The sequence below is a fragment of the Aspergillus alliaceus genome (genome assembly GCF_009176365.1).
Source record: "Aspergillus alliaceus strain CBS 536.65 unplaced genomic scaffold BDW43scaffold_40, whole genome shotgun sequence".
Classification (NCBI taxonomy): domain Eukaryota; kingdom Fungi; phylum Ascomycota; class Eurotiomycetes; order Eurotiales; family Aspergillaceae; genus Aspergillus; species Aspergillus alliaceus.
In genome coordinates, this window is record NW_022474723.1 from 259,154 (window position 1) to 277,755 (window position 18,602).

The window sequence follows — 18,602 nt, forward strand, 5'->3', positions numbered from 1 at the left end:
TTGCCTGGGAGGGTTTAATGGGACCGTTAGTATCAGCTACGGTAATTTACATCGACCCCAGATCTGTCAATAAATTACGCGGGTCTCCCGTGACGTCATTTCTCCCTTAAAGAAAATCAAAAACAAGAGCTCTTTAGTTCCGTCTGAACAGCTGCGCATACTTACTACATATGTTCAATAACCTAACCTGGAGCGTCAGCATAAGCAGCTCGTGAATTCACCAAGATGAATACATGGCAGCGAAATGTCCGTATGATGCATCAAATCACTGAGGTATTGGACCTTGACGCTGCCAAAACTGATCCAGTCGCCGATTTCATCGCGCTCATTGAAGCAATGCGAGAAGGCCTTACCCATGTTGACGATGACTTTCAAATCCCGGACTCGCAAATCAACGTCCTATTTCTTAATAAGCTAAAGTCACGACCGGAATGGAATGACTGGGCGACGAACATGCTCCGTAACACGCGATTGGACACGCAAAATCCCGCGGATAGGATTACCTTCCAAGAGCTCGCAGAGTTAGCAATTGGGTACGAGAAAGCCATGCGGCGGAAAAACAAGGGTACACAGCATATACGGAGCAAAAGCACGCCTCATGCCTCTTTTGACGTGCCATCAAATTCTAGAAAATTTACGCAGGAGGATATAAACGCATTCGTTGTCCAGCAAATGAGCCGAGATGGAAAGACTGCACTTCACAGCGAAAATGCGAGACAGCACAGCAAAAAACCCAGTCAAGAGGAGATTAATCAATATGTCATTGAGCAGATGCACCAGGAACAAGAACGCAAAACCAGGCTGCGAAGCCACAGCCATCCGGTGCCGAGAGTGCAAACAACCCATGCCCGATCAACAGCCGCGCGCTGTACTTTCTGCGGCGACTCATCTCACCAATATGGCAATTGCTGGCGTCGGTTCAGGGTGGCTGTCGAGGTACCGCATGGCAATTTTCTGCCGAAGCGTGTTGAATTTAGGACAGAAATTCCTGGTCAACCTCCCATGTACCGGTCTGGCTTTAGACTTTTCTAAGGCTGTCTTCTCATTTTCCTCTGTATATCTTCGGCAATGATTAGGCCAAAGTATTCTAATGGGAGTGAACACTGCCATGTGCTTCTACCCTGCCTTCTTTCGTCTGTTCAAAGACAGCAAGTGCACGTTAGGTCAACATTCAGGTACAGATGCACGACACACACGTTCGATTAGATGTTCCAGTAATGCTACTGTAACACACGACATTTGCTTGTACTCTTGCCTTTCCACCGACAGGCGAGTTAAGATATTCAGGCTTTATGTTAAAGCAGACCTGTCGGTCTGTGGTAAGCAATGGTTGGGAATCCTAACTGGCGACTCATTAGTTCCTGGATAATTGCGTCCCTCTGCAAAGCTGCCTCCAAGATTGGTCCATTGCCCTCTGACTCCATCTCCATCTTCCGCAATCTCACTTGAATTGCCACGCAGGCCTCAGCCCATGCACAAATCGTGCCTGATAGCCCTTCATGAAGGGAGAACGGATGATCAGGCATGCGATAAGTATTCGAGGATGCCATGGGCGTGGTGTTGTAAGGCGGTGTCTCCCGCGCATGCAACAGCAATGTTAGTGCTCTGGACAGGAAACAGTCGCTTGAGAGTTTGTCCTCGATATATCTCGTGTCGGTCGTCTTGGTTCGGTCCATATAGTTGCGCTTCGCCACCTGCATCTTTTCCGTGTCATATTCGAGGCTGTCGTGCATCAGCAGCAGCGGCAGTGCATTCCCGGCAATACCATGGCACAGACTGCCGCCTTTAAATAGCAGACCTTCTCTCCAAATGCTTTCAGCCGCTAACTGGATGGATTTGTCCCATTCAGGTTCCCAGAATTCAGTAACCAAATGGCTTCTTCTTGCACAGGACATGAGAAGCAACATTCCAGGGCTACCATGGCATATCTGAACAAGTGGACATAAACGACGGGAAGAAGGAGGAATACGTGTGGGAAGGTGGCCATTATTAGCAATACATATCTTGCAGAGACCTGTGATAGTACCTGCTAGCCAAGGGAGATAGTTGCGCGAGGTGCCACCGTTGGCCTCCTCGGCCTGATAAGCGAGAAGAATAGCAAGGACACCAACTGCTAAATGTTAGCTAAAAATAATCCTGAAAAAACACATATATATATTACTGTGTACATACTGATGCCATGAACACTTGCCCAATTCGACTCGTCAGTCCGTTGGATACTATTAGTATCTTAGGGAGTATTGGGGGACACTCACGCTCCGAGATAAAATCGGGATTCCTTCCATGACCACATCAGAGGCAATGCGTCTTTCTCTCCATGCATGTTGATATAGTCCTCCCGCCCCTGCTTTCCGGCGTCGACGATCACATCGACAAGACTAGGCACAGTATCGAAAATAGGCTGCAGGCGCTTCCTCGTGTTCCCATCAAAGTTGTGATGTTGGAGGTTAAGAATAGACCACAACAGCCCAGGTCGACCGTACATGAGTTCGTCACCTCCCATTATCTGATCTCCATGGGGCACCCTGGGCCCGTTCTGAAGTGCCAGCTTGACAGCTTCTTGAAGACAGATAATATCATCATCAAGGATAACACCACCAACCGTCGCTGCTGAGAGACGCATCACAGCGGCTGCTACTGGGGAAGATGAACCCAAAGGCGACAGTCTTCCTGGTTCCAAATGCAAATTTGGTCCATGCGATACGATTCGCTCTCTGGCAAGTTTGCCAAAGTCGGTAGGATTTACATCTGGATCTGTTAAGGATAGAGCTTGACGGTCTAGCCGCAGAAATGCGAGAGCAATTCCTGAAATGCAGTCAGTGAAATAGACAGCACTGATGCTGTCGAGAGGTTTTTTTTGTGTATATATATGCTTTATATTTCTGAGGTGGGTGACTCTAAATACCTGCTACCCCTGTGTACAGACCGGCATTGCCCCACTCCGCTGAAGGAGGACGGCCTTGCTGCACCAGATAGGCTCCATGGTTAACGGCAACCCGAAGCTCATGAAGTGTCTTCTGCAAAGTCTCTTTATTTATCTGCAGTGGTTCGAGCGTGTTTGGATAGTACTGAGGGTGGCTCATGATGGACGAGTTGTTGTTTGATGGCGGAATTGTGGACCCAGTTCAACTCCAAGACAGTGCATCATTTGTTTTGTTCGATTCCTCATAGCGGCTTTACCTAAACAGTAGCTTAAGTAGCTCGATGTGGGAGTTTGGCTAGCGAATAAGATGACTTGTAGGTGACTTTATACTTCACGTCAAGTAATTAGCCGATACTGGGTGACATCAGTGGTAGGTAAAATAAATGTGAAACTTTTTTGGTCTTTCTAATAGTGCATCTTGGTTTTTTCTTCCCTTTTTTTAAGAGGAACTATCTACATAGTTGTAATGAGTACTTAAAACTTAGGCAAGGGTTCCGATCCAATGGCTCATTAGCTCTCATATTGTATAACTTACATATCTAGAAGTTAGAACGGAGGCATAACTAACATAATCAACCACCAAGTTGCGAATTTTGACCGTTCCATCCATAAAATAATTCGAGCAACTTTTATCAACGCGTTATATCATTATTTACTTATTTGAAAATACCTTTCTCCCAAGAAAGCCGTATTTAAATAACCATTTCTGCATATAAAAGTCGAAAAGTTACGTCAAAATTACAAGCTGCTGAGATATTTGGCGTTCCTGAATCTACCTTGTGCTATCGGCTTAAAGGTAATATAGCACGATCAGAAACACGCGCTAATAGCTATGAATTAACTGCTATTAAAGAATCACTCCTTAGACAATTACTGGATACAGATAAATATGGATTTCCTATCCCACCGGTATATATAAAGATAATATCTGGAACTTTGAAAGACTAGCTTTATAATGGACGTCTGCTCTACTTTTTAAAGTTATTACTACAGCTGGTTGCTGTGAGCAACCGCGCAGAGTTATCCTGGGCAATTATAAATAGATTATAATTATTAAAATAGTCAGTTTAAAAGATGTATATATATCATTTTAAGGGTATCTACTATTCAGGGTAGAGGTCTTGTCAACTAGGTAAGGATACGCAGGCCGAAGGAGAGAGGAAGACCAAAGGCAGGCAGTAGATACTATTTAGACAGGAGACTAATTCTTGATTTCCTACTACAATTAACGATTTGCTAATTTATAGCTGAAGGCTCTACGGCTAAAGGATTCAGAATTCCCATTGAAAACCAAACCGTTGTATGGCCTGATGTTCCTCATCGGTGGCTGATTGCCCATGCACCTGGGTCATGGTATCCTGTACGGTCATCAGGCCGAATCTCTATTCGATCTGTAATAATCAATATAATTATTGCCAATATCCATACACTTTTTAGGAAGCTTTCTATACGCGTGCTTAAGCGGGCCAAAAACACCAACATCAAGCGGTTGAAGAAGCTGTGAAGCATGGGCAGGTATACAGAGACAGATAATTTGCATTCTGCTTGCAGTAGTCATCGAATTCAGCAGCCAGATGGCTGCTGTGGCTATCAAGTATAAGCAGCCATTTAGCGCCGGTCATATAGCGTTTGGAATAGGGTTCAAATACATCTCTTAACCAGTGAAGGCCTATTTCATCTGTTGTCTAGCCACTCTGGCTAGTTGTAATCCACCAGTCTTTAGCAAGCTTAAGTTCTTGAAACCAGGCAGCTTTTTAATAGCTTGCTTTAAGTATAATAACCGGTGGTATATGGATGCCTTTTGAACTGACTGTTTCAATGATTGTAACCTATTCATGATTGCCTTGGATAACTCTGCGTGGTCGCTCACCGCGATCAACAGCAGTAATTACTCCAGATGAAGAGCAGAGCCCCATTGTAAATCCTGTCTCACCGAAATTCCCGATATTTTATATATACTGTGTTCTAGAATAGCTTCATGCACTGCTTAAAATTATGGTTTTATAACTTTTTGATCCTCCCGTTCTACACGTTGATAAGTCATTCGTCTTGTATATCGTGTACATAGTTCAGGATAGCGTTTAATAAACAATTAACTCTAAGAGTTGCTGTAAAAGTCGCTCACGAAGCAGAATCTGCGCCATCTCACGTAGAAACTCTGGAAAAATCGGGAAATCACGTTGATCTATATCTAGTAACCGCGTTAAAGGACTTCTTCGGTAACTTGTGATTTATGGCTATTAGCGCATGTTATTGATCGTGATTTGATACCATTAAGCCGTCTAAGCAATGTTGTTTTAGGTACGCCAAATATCCCATCGGCATGCATATTTGATGGAATTTTTTTTTGTTTTTGAAGTGAGCACTGCCATTTGAACACAAATTTAGAAAGAGGCATTTTTTATAGTTGTGGTAGAAAACCAATGCGTAGAGATATGGTTCTATTAGACTGTTGGGGTGCGCGGAGAAAATGGACCGCTCGCCTGTGGGATACGTTCACTAACTTATTAACTTATACCTCCCGATTAACTACCTAGCCTTGCATCGACACCTGAGGTATGAAGAAGAACCTAAATCAGGCTAGAATCTACCGGATTCTCGGATCAACCATAAATCCGCCATCGGGACGACGTTTTCTCTGCTGCGTTCACATCATTCCGGACTCCAGAATACTCGGCGGTCCTCGAAGTGCCCCTAAGGGGAACAATCCAAGTATTAAAGGAGAAACGTTGTTTCCGATCTCGCCCTCAGAAAGTCAGTGCTCCTAGAATTCGCGGTAATGTCTTTGCCACGGTTTTTCCTCTTTGGGTCCCTCCTGTATCTTGCTTGACTCGTAGTCTGTGTGATGGCATTATTGCGATGTCTGCCCCGCCTGGTCTATTTCCCCAGCATAATCTTATCCTATATCAATTCGCAATTGCAATTTTAGCGGACTAATGGACGTTTGATATTTGCTCAATCAACTAATAATGGTAAATAGTCCCGTGACCGGCTCGGCCGGCCCAAGGCGTCAACATGCCTGCTGTACATGGGGATCTAGCATCCATGGTGATACCTACAGACCAGGAGTTACTGCCCGAAATCTATCCTCGGCAAGTGACCCTTCGAGATCGCGTTACTGTCGCGACTTTGGTGCCCTTTCTGTCTCCCGATGATGTGCCCTCATCTCTGTTGGGCTATCTATCGGACCAATTAAATAGTGAGATTGAAAAGGGTGATACTTATGCCATGATCGACCCTATCCCGTACGATCAATTTAAGTACTATTGGTTCTCTAACTTCGGTGCGATCATGCTCCTCGGCGATATTAAGAGTGCACAAGAAGTCCAAGCTATGGACAGGGCGGGGGCAAATTGGCTCAAACTCTGTTTGGGCAGTTTTACCATCAGACCTAACTACCCTGGCCGTAGTAGTCATATCTGCAATAGCATGTTCCTGGTTACCGATGCTTCTCGAAATCGAGGGGTGGGTCGACTGATGGGAGAAGGATACTTAGAGTGGGCTCCAAAGCTGGTCAGTAACCATTACATCGATAACACTTTTGTGAACAGCCTGTTAGCCTAGATGTCTACTGCTACTGCTGCGGGCTTATCTAAGGTATCACATTTCTGATCTTCGACAGGGGTATACGTATGCCATGTTCAACATAGTCTATGAGAGTAATGTTGCATCTTGCCGCCTCTGGGATTCTCTTGGTTTCAAGCGGATTGGCAGAATACCAGGAGGTGGTAGGCTACTCTCCAATCCCGGACAATATGTTGATGCGATTATCTATGGCCGGGATTTGGGGCCCGAGGGTGAAGACTCTGTCACGCAGGATCGCTTTGACAAGATCCGATATTATCTGAAGCATTCGAAATACCCTAGAGGCGCTGACCGGGCCGAGAAGAGCCGGCTCAGAAGTGCAGCCACTCACTATAAGCTGATTGAGGGGCAGGATGGCGAAAGTGAGAAGCTGATGCTGAAAGACAAAGAGGTAGTATCAGACCCGCAGCAGCAATACGATATTGCTCGGGAGATGCATGTTCAACAGCATGCCGGAATAAATAAGACCACGGCAGCTATTGCAGTCAAATATCATTGGGTCAGGATCAAGGAAACCGTAAGCAGGGTCATCCGAGACTGTCCCCAGTGCAAGGAGACCCTCAAATCTCCCTTGGCCAACCCGCTCTTCAAAAATGAAGACGTGTTAGAAGAAGAGGACCAAACCAGCAGTCGCGAGAGCGAGCCTAGTATGCCAACCAGCGAGAATATGGGAGCGAACTCTCTTATGGATCATGTATCCCTTGATACCCACCAAAACCAGAATCCGTTTGTCACCAGCCATCAATCTGTTGTTCCAGGATCTGTAGATTCCATCAGCGATTACGCAGTCATACCTCTCGATCCGCAAATCATCGATATCCACCAACAGCTTCCCCGATTCCAAACCCATGATGCCATGGCCGACCCATACAACCACGGCCCCCACGGCTTGCCTAGCTCGCATTTTGACGACAATGTGCGGCATCACGCAGCTAATGATTACCATATGATGGTTGATGACCCCTCTGATGCAGACCCTGGATCAGCGCTGCATCAGGATGCACTCGGGCTTGTCCATTCCCAAGTAAGCGATGTGCACCACGACCAGATTCTAGCGAAGTATCAGTATGTTGGGCAACCAGATGATGACTTGGACTTTACATAATAAGCCGGCTACCCCTTTCTGATTCTCAACCCATTCAATATGTGAAACCTTTTTTTCACCCGTTTATTTTTATTTTATTTTAAATTTCTTTCGCTCCTTTGGGCAAGGAGGGTGGGCTTGTCTTTTTCGTTTATTCAGCATCTCTCGACGGCGTTAAGTGCAAGTTGGGCTTGCATTATGATCATTGGATAATTCCGGTTGTGGAATTCTGTATTATATGGCAACAGAATAGGAAGCGACATGAAGATCGTAATAAATGATATGTAATCGGTCAATAAAAAGATTTGCAGGCTTTTGATAGAGGGTACATACAAATTCCATACTACTAAGTTGAGGGGGTCGTAGGATTGCGAAGGCACGGTATGATTGGTCACCGCCTCAGTGCTTTTGGCGACATCGAGAAGCTTGGGGAAATTTTGGTCGAAAGCATTAGTGAACCCGAGCTGGTAACTTTCAGGGCCACTTTCCATCTCCCGTGTGTCTCTCATTCTCTACTACTCTTCACTAGCTCTATCTACGGGTATTTTTTGATAATACATTAATCAAAATGGCCTTCGCTGGCCAGGCACCCACTATCATTGTGCTTAAGGAGGGTCTGTTTCTTGCCCGCACTCTGAACCCCCTCTGTGTGTCCGAAGTGTCTCCTGTTTGCTGACTTTTTCGCGATACTGGAATGATTAGGCACGGATGCCTCCCAAGGAAAGGGCCAGATTATTTCTAATATCAATGCCTGTGTTGCCGTGCAATCTACCATCAAGAGCACTCTCGGCCCGTATGGAGGGGATTTGTTGCTTGTCGACGGCAACGGCAAGCAGACTATCACGAACGATGGAGCGACAGCAATGAAAGTGCGTTTGGCTGCGATTTTTTTTTCTTTGAAAAAAAAAAGAACAAACCTTATCGATAGTATTGATACTAATACCATGCCACATTAGCTTCTGGACATCGTTCACCCCGCCGCCCGCATTCTCACCGATATTGCTCGGTCCCAAGATGCCGAAGTAGGAGACGGAACAACATCTGTTGTTGTCCTTGCCGGTGAGATATTGAAGGAGGTTCGGGAACTGGTTGAGCAAGGCGTGAGCGCACAGACGATCATCAAGGGCCTACGGAGAGGAAGTGCCATGGCCGTCAACAAGGTGAAGGAAATCGCAGTCGACATTATCGAGGCTGGCGGAAGCGAGGAGAAGAAGGTGGAAACGCTACGACGATTGGCTGGAACTGCTATGAATAGCAAGCTTATCAAGCGCAATTCGGACTTCTTCACTAAGAGTAAGGATTGCTCCTGCGTGGCTGGATGGAAGCGGATACTGACGATTTTTAGTGGTGGTGGATGCTGTGCTCTCACTCGACCAGGACGATCTTAACGAAAAGCTGATTGGTGTCAAGCGAGTTACTGGTGGTGGCCTTCAGGATTCTCTCTTCGTCAACGGCGTTGCCTTCAAGAAGACTTTCTCTTATGCCGGTTTCGAACAACAACCTAAGTACTTCAAGAACCCTAAGATTGTTTGCTTGAACGTCGAACTTGAGTTAAAGAGCGAGAAGGATAACGCCGAGGTGCGTGTCGAGCAGGTGTCTGAATACCAGGCTATCGTCGATGCAGAATGGCAGATCATCTACAACAAGCTGGAGGCTATCTACAAGACAGGTGCCAAGGTTGTTCTCAGCAAGTTGCCGATTGGTGATTTGGCTACGCAGTACGTATCTCATTGTATTGCCCCCGCTGGTACGAGTATATCTAACGATGATGCTAGGTATTTCGCGGACCGTGACATCTTCTGCGCTGGACGTGTCTCGTCGGACGATATGGACCGGGTGTGCCAGGCGACCGGGGCAGCAACACAGTCGACATGCAGTGACATCCAAGACCGCCACCTGGGAACTTGCGGTACTTTCGACGAGCGCCAGATCGGCGGAGAACGCTACAACCTGTTTTCCGAGTGCCCTGCCGCCAAGACATGTACGCTCGTGCTGCGTGGTGGCGCCGAGCAGTTCATTGCCGAAGTTGAGCGGAGTTTGCACGACGCCATTATGATTGTCAAGCGTGCTCTCCGGAATACAACTATCGTCGCAGGTGGTGGTGCTACCGAGATGGAACTGTCGAGCTACATGCACGGCTTCGCCGACCGCAACGTACCCCACAAGCAGCAGGCGGTTGTCAAGGCATTTGCCAAGGCTCTGGAGGTGATCCCTCGCCAGCTGTGTGACAACGCTGGCTTCGATGCGACTGACATCCTGAACCGTTTGCGTGTGGAGCACCGCAAGGGTAATGTCTGGGCTGGTGTGGACTTCGACCATGAGGGAGTTCGGGATAACATGGCGGCATTTGTCTGGGAGCCTAGTCTGGTCAAGGTCAATGCCATCCAAGCCGCCGTGGAAGCAGCTTGCTTGATCCTGAGTGTAGATGAGACTATCAGTGAGTAGACCTCTTAAGCTTCTAGCGTTGTTTGTTCGATTTCTATTGGCTGACACAAGCACGCTACTACAGAGAATGAGGAATCTGCCCAGCCTCAGGCACCTGGCCGTGGTCTTCCCCCCGGTGCTGCCCAACGGGCTCTCGGTGGAGGAAGAGGACGCGGCATGCCCCGGAGGGGTCGGTAAATCTAATGCGTGAGATGGATGCCATGTGGTTTGTGATGATGTTAGAAAACAAAAGTCATGCAATAGTTGAAATCACAGCCCGGTACCTTTATTTTACCATCAATAATGTTTCATATTCATAGATTGATTGGTTCCTATTTGGAGAGGAGAAGAAGAAAAAAATTCTACTTGGACTACCTACATGTCTTTTTCTTAGAAGTTCTGCAAGTCCTATCTTCGAAATTTGACAATTGATCCACCTCACTGCGCGTCAGTAACGCTGGGGGAGAGAATATGAATCGACCAAAAAAATAATAAAAATAATTGTTACAAACTTAGGACGAATAATAAGGCACCGAGGAGCTCCGAGAACCGAATACTTAGGATCTTGACTGAATGAGGGAATTTAATCAATACTCCAGCTCTTGGCTGGCTGAAAGACGGTGCGAGCCACTTCTACTGAGTCTAAGAGTCTCTCGGAGTAGCCGACGGTATGCAGGTTATTGATGATCTACGGATATATATAAGCACTTTTTTTTCAAAAAAAAAATTCTTCGGAATCTTCTGCCTCTCAATTTTTTTTCTTTCTTTTTTTTTCGTTTTGTTTCCCTCTTTGATGGTGAAGTTAACATCCATACCTGGGAGCTGCTTTGATAATAGCCCTAACCAATCAGTGCGTGTCACTTTCTCCACATGATCTCGGCGACTTGTAGGCTGCATCGTTCTTCCGTCGTTCTTTCGTTCATAGACCACCACTGTTTCAAACCTCCTCTAGCTGTCTGACGTCTCTTTTTTTTTTTTTGTCGCCATCTCATCTCTATTCTTTTTTAGTATTTGAATATTATCCCCACCCTGCCAGGAATGTCCTACTATCCCCCTTACTCGGGCCCTCCCGGCTATCCCCCGCAGCAACAATATCAATATCCGCCGTCCAACTACGGCCCTCCTCCGCAGTAAGGCTATTTACGATCTGTCATGCTTATATCGCGGCTACTTGCCATATCGCTTGCTTCAAGATCACTTGAACTAACTTGATATAGGCACATGCACCATCAGCAACAGCCTTCCTATGGCGGCGGCTATCCCGGCCAAGCCTACCGTCAGCAACCACCTAGCAACCCATACCCATATGGCCAACCATCACCTCAGCAGTACGGTTCGCATCACAATGGCTATAACGTATGCCTATGAGGTTGATGTTCGGGAATAATTTTGCCGAGTAGTTATGGCTGACATGGTTCTCCAGAGCTCCCCGCAAAATTACGGCCCTCCCAGCGGAGGTTCCATGTATCAAGGACAACAGGGTATGACCACATGCGTGATGCTGCTTCTTTAGAAATGCCAGTTCAGCATCCTAATCGCCGAACAGGTGGCCAAAACGCCTACCAGAACCCCTACAACCAAGGCAGCCATGGTGGCCCAGCCCGTCCGCCCAGCGACCCCGTCGCCTTCGGCCACGGCGCTCCCCAGGGTTACAACTTCCAGTACTCACGATGCACCGGCAAGAGAAAAGCTTTGCTGATTGGTATAAACTACTTCAACCAAAAGGGTCAGCTGCGCGGATGTATCAATGATGTTAAGAACATGTCAACATATTTGAATCAAAACTTTGGCTACGCTCGTGAGGATATGGTTCTTCTGACGGACGATCAACAGAACCCAATGAGTCAACCAACCAAGGTCAATATACTGCGTGCTATGCATTGGCTAGTCAAGGACGCTCAGCCCAATGATTCCCTCTTTTTCCATTACTCTGGTAAGTCCGCGATGATCCTTTGTTTTCCTTCCCACCTACGGTCTGACCAGGAAACAGGTCATGGTGGACAAACACCCGACTTGGATGGCGATGAAGATGATGGATACGATGAAGTTATTTACCCTGTCGATTTCCGGCAAGCGGGACACATTGTGGATGATGAGATGCATCGGATAATGGTCAAGCCTTTGCAACCGGGCGTGCGACTGACAGCGATCTTTGATTCGTGCCACTCAGGCTCTGCATTGGATCTGCCATATATCTACTCGACACAGGGTATCCTCAAGGAGCCCAACTTGGCTAAAGAAGCCGGCCAGGGTCTACTGGGAGTGGTATCGGCATACGCGCGGGGCGATATGGGCAGTATGATGTCAACAGCGGTCGGTTTCTTGAAGAAGGCTACCAAAGGCGACGAGGTATACGAGCGCAACAAGGTGACCAAGACGAGCCCGGCGGATGTCATCATGTGGTCAGGCAGCAAGGACGACCAGACCAGCCAGGATGCTCAGATTCAGGGACAAGCAACCGGTGCAATGTCCTGGGCGTTTATCAGTGCTCTCCGGAAGAACCCACAGCAAAGCTACGTGCAGTTGCTAAACAGCATTCGAGATGAGCTATCGAGCAAGTATACACAAAAGCCGCAGCTCAGCTGCAGTCACCCACTGGGTAAGTCGATTGGATAAGATCCAACTGAATTTCATTCTGACTGGACATAGATGTGAACCTGCTTTATGTGATGTAAATATCTGGGCTTATGGATGATTCTCTAGGGACGGGCTTTGTATCGGAATAGTACTGGTCTTTTACGCGGAAATGTTCTTTTTTCTTCTAATTTTTGCCTTGCCTTCGAATTTTCTGTCATCCCTGCTTGGTTTCAAATTTTGCATTTTTTTTTCTCCCAAATGCGCTCTATTTTCATGATTCTCTTAACTATATTGATTTGCATGGGGTGTCGGACACGGACTTGAACGGGTCGCATATTTTACATGCTTCTAATTCATTATTACAAAGACGGTTTTAAATCAAACAATCATATACGCGGTAACGCTCTCATAGGTTGATTATAGCAGCACTTCAACATCCATGCCACATGGCCTCAAAGGCACACGAGATGCCAGCTAGCGCTGTAATTGCCTCTCGAAACTGATCCAACACGTTCGTAACTACTACTTCCACCTATGACTATGAACTGGTCCTTCGAATATTAGATTCAATAAGGAGAACAATGTCCCGGGTGACCCGATGAATGGAAGCATCAGTCCGGTAGCTTTCACTCCGCCTCAAGGTCATAATCGCAGAGTCGCGCGACTAGACTTGGTACAGATCAGTAATGGCACCTTAGAAGCTCCATGTCCTTTAACTATTAGATCTAATACAGGTACTATATTTGCAATGACAACTAAAGCAGCCTTCACCAGACAATCACATTTGGTTGATTGACTAGCTGGCTGCCAACAAAGATCCCCTAAACTGTATATATGAGACTGACTGCATCTACAATTGTTCATGCCTCGAATTGCACCTCATATTCAATTTCCTATCGCTTCGATAGGCGCGTTTGCCATGGCTAACCATGTATCTACTCTGCACGAAAGAAACAAATGCAGGTTGCCTTGAGATCATGGAGTTCTTAGATGATGACATCCCGCGGTGGGGCATGCGGTAAGAACGAGGTTTCCTTCCATATCCTGGACGGTTGCTGTGGAACTGGCAAGAAAGGCTATGAGAAGATAGAGAATTGCTGTGTCAAAGCATTCAGCGACGGGCTCGGATATTTGTGCATCGAGTACATGTTGTACTGACAAAGCGACCAGCGCAGAGTTGTCCGAGGCAACCAACTCAGAGTATATATCAATGGTATGAGCAGGCTGACGTCTGCTATGCATATTGTGTTGATGTGTTGCCATACACCAAGAACACATATAGTTAGAAGAGGATAGACCTTACAGAGTGTATCGCTCCGCCGAAAGTTTTGTTCCTTGATTGGGATTGGCGAGAACCGGGGAATAGGGAGAATTTACAGCGAGAGATATCTGAATACACTAGCATTCTTATCAATATATACTCTAGAATGGAGGACCTTAATAATGTTAGCATCGCTCAAGTAATGTCTTGGGCATTAAAGAGACGAACGTCGAGACTCGAGGACCGAGTATAATGCTTACTGGGCATATTTGGTATCGATATGCCGTTGCTCTATGGAGAGAGAAAGATGGCTTTTATAAGACTCTAAGAGGAGATTATGAAAGTCTAGGATGACTACAGCATATACACTTGGACTTCTGGAGATGTGAAGGACTCCATGGATTAAGATTTGAACACCAGCTAACCTATTATGTACTAGACCATATTACATAAGGAGCTACTATCAACATTGGCCTTAGGCATATATAGGCACGATTCTCTGCGCATACCATACACCCACGTGCCTTGCGTTTTCTTCCTTTTCAGTGAATTAGCGTTCGAGAAAGCTTTGAGACATACCTATCCCCTGGATATGTCCCTAGGAATCTGAAGAATAAGAAATCTTATCCTGGGTTCTTTTGGACGATGGCCACTTCATTTGCAGCATAGGCACATAATGAGGGAATAAATGGCCTTTTTCCAACGGTCTCCGTGCTTTTCAAGTTCTATGATGCAGCTTGTATTAATTGACACAATTCACTATGTCTCCCCACCACCTAGATCGAAGGACCGGCCAGGTATACTCGGAAAAGACCTCGGCCCCGGCTGTGGCCTACTCGAAAGGGCCATCTTGGGTTCATGAGACACCCTTTTTGACTAGGGGTTGGGAGGAAACAAACGAAGTCGGGGCCCCTTCATTGAAACACTCCGCAATGAAACAGGTGCTATCAGACCAGAGGAATCTGACGCCACAGTTATTTGTGAATATACCATGGCCCATTGCCAATTATCTGTGGGACTGCCTCGGAAGAAGGTGAGTCGCCTTGCCACATCGGTAAACCGAACACCATCTAAATAACCACATAAAATAGTCGAAAAAGAACTTTCTATATGTGGAAGCTGTTCGCAACCGCGTACCCGGTTGAATTCCGGCAGATCTCCCAGTACCGTTCAATGAAGATCGAAGGACCTAGACTGGCCATGCGGGACTACCTGGGGCTAGTGAAGAGCGACTCCATGAAATGGCAAGTCGTGTTAACCCTGGCTACCTCCTTTGCCAGAGTGCCTGAGCTCGTGGAAATATCAAGTATCCGGAACCTTGTTGCCTTGGAAGTTGCCACGCCTCCACATGTTGGGGCCCCCACAAGCCATACAGAGATGCCGGTGACAGCTCTGAATGATCGGATTATCCGAAGTTGGAGGGAACTGGTGCAAACGTCGGGTGCATTTGCGCACCTTCGAGCTCTCAAATTGTGTTACCAGGACTTGTCGGGTGTCGTACTGCGATATTTGTGCGCTTTCCCATCTTTACGGATAATCGTTGCGTATGGATGTCCAGGTATCCACTCCATGTTTACCAATGGCTCGGAGAGAGATGGGTGGGAGTCTCGGCCGGTCCAGGAAGGACAGCCACCTGCGCTCTACGAATTGTATCAAACAAGCTTCGCCGATATGGGCGTAGAGCCCTCTGCTCTGGATCGGGAGAGTCCAATTCTGGACTTTCAGGTAGGCCAAACTAATCAGACACCCAAGCGTGTATCCAAAAATGTCCAAACTCTATACCTATATCGCACCACGGCGGCAATTCGGACACCCGCCGAGCAGTCGGAACCACGTATACCGACGAAAAGGCCTAGAGGAGAGGTCTCGGCCCCGGGCGAGCGTCAGGGGCGGCCGGCGCCGAAGAGGGCTGTGATGAGAAATCGCCCAACCAGGGACCTCGGAGAAATATTGGGGACTTTCCTTTAAGCGAGCGGCGGCAGATCTAATGTGCAAGACGTCACTGCAGGAGGGTTGGGACAGGACGCGATGATTGGACGTTCAGTATTGACTTTATGCTGTTGAGACTCTGTAAAAGCTACCAGGAGGTGTAGCTATTGAGTATAGCTACACATAGCTACACCCATGTAGAAACAATAGACGATAAAAAGCCATGGGGACAGTACAGTACATTACATGAAAAGCATTGTATGATCGCTATGACGACTTGGCCACCGGACGCTGATTGGCCACTGCCGCCCGCCAACCAAACACCACCAATTCCCCGCAACCCCGTGATTTTGATAGGTAACGGCAATAACTGCCCAGATAACCTGATCAGTAGCTCAGTCTTGCATATGCAACGGTGATGAATACCAGCTACAGTGCGCACGGGTGAAATTCAGAATTTAACAATTTATTCCTTTTTGTTTAACACTGTCGGTGTCTCAGGGGAATCTCCCGAGACCCCTCCATCTCCCGGTTCAACCATGACGGACCGCCAGCCAGATGAAACGATTGTAGACAATTCTAGTGGGTCGAACGTTGCATCACCTCGATCCAGCACGGATTCTCGCTCTTCATCGATGCGCAACCAGTCGCTCCGACTTTCGCAGGTTTCCTCGAACCACCAACACCGTCATAGCCTCAGTGAAAGTCTACGCGGGGCCCCCGGCTCGCCGCGCAGCCGTCGACAACCGTCACTCACGCAAGCTGCGATTCAGAGCTTGATCGATAACCCGCCGGCCCCGAACCATGTAAACCCTGCATTTGTCGGTCGCGATTGGAGGGAAATCTCGATCGGAGAATTGGTTAGCCCGAAAGATTTGAAGTTTGTGGAGATCGATACAGGGATTGAGGATGCAACCAATGTGAGTCGCGATATATGAATCGAGAGTATAGAACTGGTAAACTGAGCTTTGATGACTGTTAGATTCTGATCGATTCCGATGCCCCTGTACTTCTGGTTCGCGAAACTACTGAGCACAAGACTGCGGTGGGCACTTTCGACTACTCGGATCTTAATGCGTACCTCCTCCTTGCGGCGGGATTGACTCAGCCGGATGAGAATACCCTGGCTTCCTATGAGGAACTAGCTCGGAAGGCCAGGGAAGGAATTAAAATCCCCTTGAAAGATGTTAAGGATCTGAGTAGGAAAGAACCGTTGACCACGCTTCCGGCGTCGGCTAGTGTGATGGCAGCCGTCGAAACATTTGGAGGGGGCGTTCATCGGGTGGTTGTGGTCGATGAGCATAAGCAGAACGAGGTGGTAGGCATTTTCAGTCAGTTTCGGCTAGTCAAGTTCCTTTGGGAGAATGGGCGTAGCTTCCCTGTGATTGATCAGCTGTATCCGCAGGCGCTGCGAGATTTGAAGATAGGGTCTCGGGAGGTGATCTCGATCAAGTAGGTCTGCTTCTATATTTTGGTAGATATAGCTAGTCTAACCTGCGTATAGTGGAGACAAGCCTCTGGCGGAGGCATTGCAAATTATGAACAACGAGGGAATCTCGTCGGTTGCTGTGGTGGATAACCATACCAACGTGGTGGGTAATATATCAGTGACGGACGTTAAGGTATGCATAGGCTCAACCCCCGTTAAAGACGGCAAGACTGATCCCACGAACAGCTCCTGACGCGCTCATCTTCACTGCCTCTTCTCCACAATACATGTACACATTTCATTTCCGTGATTCTTTCCGCCCGGGGTCTAGTGGATGGCAAAGATTCGTTCCCAGTATTTCATGTGAACCCGGGCTCGACGCTAGCGCACACAGTTGCCAAGGTGGTGGCCACCAAATCCCACCGGTAAGTCTGCTACCTTGTCCGTACAGGGCTCGCTCTTGTTGACTTGATTGGAATAGATTATGGATTACCGACCCGTTATCTCCTTCCTCGTCGGGGCCACCGACTCCATCCCACTCGAGCGTGCATCTCCCACTTCCTACAAGTTCTGGGAGCACACAATCCCCTCCTTCGCCGACTCCTAGTAGTACTAATCTTCAGGCTCCTAACTATAGCACTCCGCATCTGCCGAGTCCGCCTCAGCAATACATAAGCGCGACACACGCGGTGCCGTCCATTCCTGCTTCCGCCCTCCCGGGGGCACGGCTCTCCGGACGACTAGTGGGAGTGGTCAGCCTCACAGATGTACTGAATCTGCACGCGCGGGCCAGCGGGCTAAGCCCGGCCGATCCCGCGGAAAGCCGTAGCCGCCGGCGACGCAGCAGCAGTTCAAGCGTCAGCATGCGGCGCAGCGGGGAGATAGGACGGGAGTTGTTCAGTCGGTAGCGATCGGGACTAGGAACAAGGAACGTTCTACCCTAAATCCCTCATCAAATTTTCCAGGTTTGGTCTCAGGCGTACGTATGGTATAGTCCATTTTGAGTTAGAAGAAGCTCCAAATTCAAGAACCTCAAGCATATACAAACATTTATCCTTTCGACCCACAATCACAATATCAACCCGAACGATTCAATGCCCGACAATACCCATCTCAACCTGACTCGAAGTGATCGGCAAGCATCGGCCACCCCGAAAGGTTTGACCAACGTCAAATCTGCTCCATCTACCCAGATAAACACACCACCCCCCCCCCCCCCCCAAAATCCGATGCCTCAAACCCAAGCAACGTCTTCCATGGATACCAGATCTGAAGTGCCCCACCCTAGTTCCCCGAACTGGCAAATCAAGATTCCCATTGGACAGATACATCCCCACCATCATCTCTACTTATCCCAAACCTCCCTAGCAAACCCCATTGCATCCGAGGT

General features: G+C 47.7%; 7 protein-coding genes across 7 annotated transcripts; 6 read left to right on the forward strand and 1 right to left on the reverse strand.

The window, feature by feature from the left end:
* Positions 1-95: 95 nt before the first annotated feature.
* Positions 96-1,163, forward strand: BDW43DRAFT_158440 (uncharacterized protein). Its single transcript, XM_032038571.1, has one exon. The coding sequence runs from the start codon at positions 226-228 to the stop codon at positions 1,030-1,032; it is 807 nt and encodes a 268-aa protein (XP_031897573.1). The 5' UTR covers positions 96-225; the 3' UTR covers positions 1,033-1,163.
* A 132-nt stretch (positions 1,164-1,295) lies between these two features.
* On the reverse strand, positions 1,296-3,083 carry BDW43DRAFT_313772 (lanthionine synthetase C family protein; the record flags this gene model as incomplete). Its single annotated transcript, XM_032047676.1, has 4 exons — positions 1,296-2,110; positions 2,173-2,186; positions 2,256-2,805; positions 2,906-3,083. The coding sequence occupies 4 exons, from the start codon at positions 3,081-3,083 to the stop codon at positions 1,296-1,298; spliced, it is 1,557 nt and encodes a 518-aa protein (XP_031897574.1).
* A 2,471-nt stretch (positions 3,084-5,554) lies between these two features.
* BDW43DRAFT_284695 (putative histone acetyltransferase Spt10) lies at positions 5,555-7,910 on the forward strand. The gene is made up of 2 exons (XM_032042869.1): positions 5,555-6,436; positions 6,546-7,910. Exons 1-2 carry the CDS (start codon positions 5,939-5,941, stop codon positions 7,611-7,613), a joined length of 1,566 nt encoding a protein of 521 aa, XP_031897575.1. The 5' UTR covers positions 5,555-5,938; the 3' UTR covers positions 7,614-7,910.
* Positions 7,911-8,052: 142 nt separating this feature from the next.
* BDW43DRAFT_284704 (chaperonin-containing T-complex subunit CCT7) lies at positions 8,053-10,657 on the forward strand. The gene is made up of 5 exons (XM_032042871.1): positions 8,053-8,206; positions 8,295-8,461; positions 8,549-8,885; positions 8,938-9,310; positions 9,368-10,657. Exons 1-5 carry the CDS (start codon positions 8,161-8,163, stop codon positions 10,035-10,037), a joined length of 1,593 nt encoding a protein of 530 aa, XP_031897576.1. The 5' UTR covers positions 8,053-8,160; the 3' UTR covers positions 10,038-10,657.
* Positions 10,658-10,982: 325 nt separating this feature from the next.
* Positions 10,983-13,196, forward strand: BDW43DRAFT_284717 (caspase domain-containing protein). Its single transcript, XM_032042872.1, has 4 exons — positions 10,983-11,372; positions 11,440-11,497; positions 11,563-11,949; positions 12,007-13,196. The coding sequence occupies exons 1-4, from the start codon at positions 11,238-11,240 to the stop codon at positions 12,630-12,632; spliced, it is 1,206 nt and encodes a 401-aa protein (XP_031897577.1). The 5' UTR covers positions 10,983-11,237; the 3' UTR covers positions 12,633-13,196.
* Positions 13,197-14,226: 1,030 nt separating this feature from the next.
* Positions 14,227-15,988, forward strand: BDW43DRAFT_284721 (uncharacterized protein). The gene has a single exon (XM_032042873.1). It carries the CDS (start codon positions 14,965-14,967, stop codon positions 15,820-15,822), a length of 858 nt encoding a protein of 285 aa, XP_031897578.1. The 5' UTR covers positions 14,227-14,964; the 3' UTR covers positions 15,823-15,988.
* Positions 15,989-16,079: 91 nt separating this feature from the next.
* BDW43DRAFT_284724 (CBS domain-containing protein) lies at positions 16,080-18,381 on the forward strand. The gene is made up of 5 exons (XM_032042874.1): positions 16,080-16,703; positions 16,766-17,235; positions 17,288-17,405; positions 17,459-17,637; positions 17,694-18,381. Exons 1-5 carry the CDS (start codon positions 16,323-16,325, stop codon positions 18,118-18,120), a joined length of 1,575 nt encoding a protein of 524 aa, XP_031897579.1. The 5' UTR covers positions 16,080-16,322; the 3' UTR covers positions 18,121-18,381.
* The last annotated feature ends 221 nt before the right edge of the window (positions 18,382-18,602 follow it).